General features: G+C 38.6%; 1 protein-coding gene across 1 annotated transcript; it reads left to right on the top strand.

Moving 5' to 3' along the window:
• Positions 1-5,143: 5,143 nt before the first annotated feature.
• On the top strand, positions 5,144-6,546 carry LOC130461495 (uncharacterized). Its single transcript, XM_056829617.1, has 3 exons — positions 5,144-5,344; positions 5,877-6,148; positions 6,258-6,546. The coding sequence occupies exons 1-3, from the start codon at positions 5,144-5,146 to the stop codon at positions 6,544-6,546; spliced, it is 762 nt and encodes a 253-aa protein (XP_056685595.1).
• The last annotated feature ends 633 nt before the right edge of the window (positions 6,547-7,179 follow it).

Genomic DNA, 7,179 nt, shown 5'->3' with positions numbered 1-7,179 from the left:
TACTAAAAACATCATTTCAGTTTCTTGCTTAGATGCTAAGGGATTTTCCTTTTTAATAAAAGACAATAGTTGTTCGTTTTATTTTAAAGAGATGTTTTATGGATCTGCTAGATTAGTCAATGGACTTTATTTATTAGATCACGACAAACAAGTATATAACATAAATACCAAAAAGGCCAAAAAGGATGATTCAGATCTCACTTATCTGTGGCATTGTCGATTAGGCCATATAAAACTTGAAACGCTTAGAAAGACTTCAAAAGGAAGGAATTCTAGAACCATTTGACTTAGAGGATTATGGTAAATGCGAATCATGTTTACTTGGCAAAATGACAAAGCAACCTTTCTCTAAAGTTGGAGAAAGAGCAAATGAACTATTGGGTTTAATCCATACAGATGTATGTGGACCAATGAGTACAAATGCTAGAGGTGGTTTCAGCTACTTTATCACTTTCGCTGATGACTTCAGTAGGTATGGTTATGTCTACCTAATGAAGCATAAGTCTGAATCCTTTGACAAATTCAAGGAATTTCAGAGTGAAGTAGAGAATCAATTAGGCAAGAAGATTAAGGCACTGCGGTCTGATAGAGGCGGTGAATATCTGAGCTATGAATTTGATGACCATCTGAAAGAATGTGGAATTCTATCAGAATTGACTCCTCCAGGAACACCACAATGGAACGGTGTGTCGGAACGGAGGAACAGAACCTTGCTAGACATGGTCAGGTCAATGATGGGTCAGGCCAAACTTCCATTAGAATTTTGGGGACATGCACTAAATACAGCTGCACTCACTATAAATAGAGCTCCGTCTAAAGTTGTCGAAAAGACTCCATACGAATTATGGTTTGGAAAGCCTCCAAATGTGTCTTTTCTTAAGATTTGGGGATGTGAAGTATACGTCAAACGATTAATTTCAGACAAACTTCATCCAAAATCTGACAAATGTATCCTTGTGGGCTATCCAAAGGAAACAAAGGGGTATTACTTCTACAATACATCTGAGAACAAGGTGTTTGTTGCTCGAGATGGTGTCTTTTTGGAGAAAGATCACATTTCCAAAATGACAAGTGGGAGAAAAGTAGACCTCGAAGAAATTCGAGTCGAACAACAAACTCTAGAGAATGCTCAAGATGACATTCAGGATGAAACTCAGAGATCTTTAGAAGAATCTGGTGAGAATCATGGTCAATCTAGAAATGTTACCCCGCGTAGATCGCAAAGATATAGATCTCAACCGGAAAGGTACTTAGGTATTTTGACGAACGAGAGCTATGACGTTCTATTACTTGAAAGTGATGAACCTGCGACTTACAAACAAGCTATGACGAGCCCTAGCTCCAAGCAATGGCAAGAAGCCATGCAATCTGAATTAGACTCCATGTCTGAAAACCAAGTATGGGATTTGGTCGATTTGCCAGATGGCTACCAAGCCATTGGAAGCAAATGGGTTTTCAAACTGAAAAAGGACAAGGATGGGAAACTTGAAGTTTTCAAAGCTAGATTGGTTGCAAAAGGTTACAGGCAAGTCCACGGTGTGGATTACGATGAAACCTTTTCACTAGTTGCAATGCTAAAGTCTATTCGGATAATGTTAGCAATCGCTGCATATTACGATTACGAAATATGGCAGATGGATGTCAAAACTGCTTTCTTAAACGGCGTTTTAACAGAAACTGTGTTTATGACACAGCCTGAAGGTTTTGAGGATCCAAAGAATGCTAAAAAGGTATGCAAGCTAAAGAAGTCAATCTACGGATTGAAGCAGGCATCCAAGAGCTGGAATATACGTTTTGATGAAGCAGTCAGTGACTTTGGTTTCATCAAGAACGCAGACGAATCTTGTGTATACAAGAAGGTCAGTGGGAGCAAAATTGCTTTCCTGGTATTATATGTCGACGACATATTACTTATCGGAAATGACATTCCTATGTTGAACTCTGTCAAGATTTGGCTTGGGAAATGTTTTTCGATGAAAGATCTAGGAGAAGCACAGTACATATTGGGCATCAAGATTTACAGAGATAGATCTAAAAAGATGATTGGACTTAGTCAAAGCACTTATATCAATAAGGTGCTTGATAGGTTCAAGATGGCGGACTCCAAGCGAGGCTACCTACCCATGTCTCATGGAATGACTCTAAGCAAGAATCAGTGCCCAAAAACACTTGATGAGCGTAGACGAATGAATGGGATTCCATATGCATCATTGATTGGTTCAATAATGTATGCTATGATATGTACACGCCCGGATGTTGCGTACGCACTCAGTGCTACGAGCAGATACCAGTCAGACCCAGGAGAGGCGCATTGGACTGCTGCCAAGAATATTCTGAAGTACCTGAAAAGGCACAAAGATGACTTCCTGGTCTATGGTGGAGATGATGAATTAATTGTTAGAGGCTATACGGACGCAAGTTTCCAAACCGACAAAGATGATTTCAGATCACAGTCTGGGTTTGTCTTCTGCCTCAACGGAGGAGCAGTAAGCTGGAAAAGTGCTAAGCAAAGCACCATTGCGGATTCTACAACTGAAGCGGAGTACATTGCTGCACGTGAAGCAGCAAAGGAAGCTATATGGCTAAGGAAGTTCATAGGTGAACTTGGTGTAGTCCCCTCCATTAAAGGACCAATAGCCCTGTATTGTGATAATAACGGAGCTATTGCACAGGCAAAGGAGCCTAGACACCACCAGAGAGTCAAGCATGTACTTCGTAGATTTCACCTTCTACGAGAGTTCGTTGAAAGAAAAGAAGTCGAGATAAGAAAAATTGGAACTGATGACAACATATCAGATCCATTGACTAAACCTCTGCCGCAGGCGAAGCACAACTCGCACACTGCAGCTATGGGAATCAAGCATATTGGAGAATGGCTTTGATGACCCTGTTTAATGTTTTAAAGTTTTAGAGTTTAAATCTTTGTAAAACATTATTGGTTAATCATTCACAATAAATGAAAAGAATTCATTTTCCCATTTAATTTGTGGTTTATTAAATGATGAGTCCCTTCAATTTGACGATATATTCAAGATAGACTGTCAGGACCAGTCCTGTGACTAAGAAATGTCTATCAAGTGAACTTGAATGTCAAAGGTTGAAAATGGTCCCTAGTCGGAGTTTTCTATAAAATTGGACGCATAGAAAACGTTAGACGATTAGAATGCAAGATGACTAGTAGTTCTGTTTCTTGAACTATGTGGACATGGCAATGTCATAATCATTTGCATAGATACTTACTTTGTGAAGACTAGTATCGGACAAGACCTATGAAACTTTACTGTAAGAGATGAAAATCTGTCATAAGTAAATTTCATTAAAATTATTAGACACTAAATCCTCAATACCTGAGTGATTTGAGATTACTTGTTTGAGAACTGGTTACTTTGACGTTGACCAACCGTCGCACCGTAAAAGGAGGCTATAAAGGCAACGCTCAGGTAATCACCTATCAAACGAAGTCTAATCTCAAGATCGCAAGATTGGGATTGTCCTCCCATAAATCGGGATGAGATGCTTAAAAGTTGTACAAGGCCACTCGGAGAGCTAGAAACTGTGAAATGCATGGCCGTGCTCGGATGAATCATAGGCTATGATTATCTGTTTATTTGATCAGTTGAACTCTGAAACCGAGAAACACCTCTGAACATAATAAGGATGACAACTCTTACCTTATATTCAAGAGCAAGCATCGAGCGACAAAGGAATTAGGAAATGCACACTTGTCCCTAAGGACAAGTGGGAGACTGAAGGAAATAATGCCCTTGGTCCAAGTATGCATTCAATGATAAGTCTAATATATGCGGTTCAGTATTAATTAACAAGTTAATAATTCAGTGAGATCAAGTGAGCTGAATGCCTAGCTAGAGGCCGCTTCAGTTCAAGTGGAATTAATGATATTAAACCACAGCTTACTCTTGACTGAACCCGTAGGGTCACACAAATAGTACGTAAACGGATCAAGTATTTAATGGCATTAAATACTCCATCTATGGATATTCGGAATCGACGGATCTTGGTTTCAGTGGGAGCTGAGATCGTCACAGGCAAGAAATGAATACTCCGGAAACGATGATATTGCCGGAAACGGAAATATGGATCGTATCGGAAATATAAATATTATCCAAGTCGTAGATGTTGCCGGAAACGGAAACATGGTACGTATTGGAAAATATTATCGGAAATGGAAATATTGCCGGAATCGGAAATATTGCCGGAAACGGAAATATTGTCAGAATCGGAAAATATTAATCGGAAAATAATTTCGGAAACGGAAATATTAAATATTTGTTCGAAACGGAAATTGATTCCGGAATCGGAAATATTAAATATTGTTCGTATCGGAAATGAATTCCGGAATCGGGAAATTAATCGGAAGCGTATCGTACGAATTAGCATCGGACGAGGCCCGCTAGACGAAGGCCCAGCACGAAGCCAGGCCATCGCCCAGCGAGCCAACACGCACCATCGCATGCCAAGCCTCGACCAGGCCCAGCGCAAGGCCAGGCCCAGCCAAGGCCTGGGGCGCGCGCGCGAGAGCGCAGCAGTGGGCCGAGCGCTGTGCGCCTAGCGTGGGCCGCAAGGCTTGCGCGGGTGTACGGTGCTCATGCAATGCTTGTGCGGGAATCCTAAAGCAATCGGGATTCGAAATATGATTAAATCCTAAAACTATTAGATAATGATTATTTAATTAGAGTCCTAGTAGGATTATAATTAAATAAATTAGTATCCTAATAGGATTCCAAAACCTTTTCCATAACTCTATAAATAGGTGCCTAGGGTCACATATTTACATAGATTATTCAAGTATTCAAAGTGAGTTTTTGAGAGAAAAATTCAGTCACATACCTTGCCTAAAAGTGCCGAAAATTATTAGTACCTTAAGGGCGATTCTAGTTGGTCAATCTTAAGGCGGATCCGGACGTGCTGTGGACTATCTACGGAGGGACGACACTTGGAGTCCTAAAGACTTGTTCTTGTTCGGTTCGGGCGCAGCTAGGGAAGGCACGCAACAAAGAGTATGCATCTAAAACTATGCTAAATGATTATGTGTAAATAATATGTATTCCTGGCTAAATGGTTTTTCCGCATGATTTATGAATTTTCATATGTATCATAACCTAAAAGTTTCAAGAGTGGTTATATGAATAAGTTGGAAGAAATGATCAAAAGTGCCCTACCTAACTGTGGCTTGAGAGATGATCCGCACATTGAGTCAAGAATTAAGCATTGGTCGGAGAAATACTCTGCAATGGCTGAGATGCTGGCACTTTCTGGTTTTGGGTGGGATGTAGAAAAGAAAATGTTGCAGCCAGAGAAAGTTGTGTTCAATGAATGGGCGAAGGTAACAAACTTTTTAACAGATTTCTTACTCAAGCACTAGTTTGAATTTCCATAATCAGATTTTATTACAGATGTTTTGACTTTTTTTTAGTGATGATAATCTGTGTGTTGCATCATTTTCATCTAATGATGTAACCTGTTGTTACTATAACACACAACATATCAACATTGATGGCTTGTGTAATCCCTGGTTTATTGGAGTAGCTCTTCTCCAATCCTCTTACTGAAATTGTTACATAATATTTTGATTCAATGATTAGTACCAGTTTCAGTAGATCATTTGAATGTCTGAATACAAATTGACACACACTTATCAAAGAGTTTCAGACTGATTACCCCAAAACTTTCAGAGGCATCATCTGAGCTTTTGATTAGTCCCTGCTTAACAGTTAAAAGTTCAGATTTGTTAAGCTCATTATGTTATGCTTAATTGCAGTGAATATAGGATATGCTTACCTTGTACGATGATGTTGTAGCATAGCATAGCGGTATAACTTGCATTGATGCTAATGATGCTCGTGTTTTAATTGTAGGCTCACAAAAAAGCGAAGGGGTTATATGGTGTACCTTTTCCTTATTATGAGATGCTTGCTGAAATTTATGCTAAAGATAAAGCAACTAGAGACCTTAGTGAGTCATTTGTTGGAGCTATTGACAATATGGATATTGAGATTGCAAATAATACAATGACAATCGATAGTGATGGAGATTATGTGAATTCTACCACTAATTCCACTCATTCAACTCATTCCACTCATTCAACTCAATCTACAACTCAATCCCTAAAGCATCCGATGAATAAAGAGTTTGATAATGCCACATCGAAGAAAACAAAGTTGAAAGATAGATTTGAAGAGGAAAGGAAAGGGACAGAAAGTTGATAATGTTGATGATTTAGTTGCTTTTCTACATAGTACTTCTGAAAGTTTTGGGAAAATATTTGAGGACATCAATGCAAATCTTGGAACCATGGCAAATGCATGGTCTAAAGCTGAAGAAAGAGAGCAAAAGATGGATGAGAAAGTGAATAAGGTGTTGGAAGAAGTTATGAAGTTGGATGGAATTTCTCCTTCTGAAGCTTTGGAAGTTGCAACTATTCTCATGGCCGAAGAACACAAGCTTCGTATATTTTACCAAGCCCCATCCAACTTGAAGAAACAGTATGTTCTAGATCTTCTCAAGAAAAATAGAAGACATGCTTGATTCCGAACCATGAAGTGCACTACTATGTCTTCGCTTTATATTTTGCTTTATTTATATAATTTTGCAAACTTGGTTTTAATAGGTGTATGCATGTTGTTTTGGTTTTAACAGGATGTTAGGATATTTGTTGGTTTGTTGTTTTCCTCTGTTAAGTTGACAATTAACGGTTCATATACAGCTTGTTAGTTGTTACCAACACGGTTGTACTTTAGCTTGTTTTATGGATTACATGGATTATGCAACAGGGCTGTACTTTTGTAAAAGGCAACAACAGCAGCAGTAGTATTTTTTATGCTAAGCAAATGATTTTGTAACCTGCAGCAGTACTTTGTTATGATTTATTCAATTTTATTGTACATGTAGAATATAACACTCAAAATTTATTCCTTTCCTTAGTACTTACCAAACATCAAGTAAGGGAAACTTATACAAGGAATTCCTTTCCTAGGATATACCAAACAACCAATAAAGGTAATACTTAACCTTACCCGTTCACCTTCTTATTTGTTTCCATTCCACTCCCTTTCCAACATTCATACCAAACACCTCCTTAAAATCTATCGCCAATTATAAATTTGTAATGTATCTGTCGTCCAACCAATTTAGAATTTAAAAACGAGTACTTTGTGTTTA

The sequence above is a fragment of the Spinacia oleracea genome, chromosome 5 (genome assembly GCF_020520425.1).
Source record: "Spinacia oleracea cultivar Varoflay chromosome 5, BTI_SOV_V1, whole genome shotgun sequence".
Taxonomy (NCBI): domain Eukaryota; kingdom Viridiplantae; phylum Streptophyta; class Magnoliopsida; order Caryophyllales; family Amaranthaceae; genus Spinacia; species Spinacia oleracea.
Note: the sequence above shows the minus strand (reverse complement) of the source record. Positions and strands in the feature narration are given on the sequence as shown.

Coding starts and splice junctions, on each gene's coding strand:
- LOC130461495 (XM_056829617.1), top strand. CDS start 5,144: ATGAATAAGTTGGAAGAAATGATCAAAAGTGCCCTACCTAACTGTGGC. Junction 5,345..5,876: donor TGTTCAATGAATGGGCGAAG/GTAACAAACTTT, acceptor TTTTAATTGTAG/GCTCACAAAAAAGCGAAGGG. Junction 6,149..6,257: donor AAGCATCCGATGAATAAAGA/GTTTGATAATGC, acceptor TTTTCTACATAG/TACTTCTGAAAGTTTTGGGA.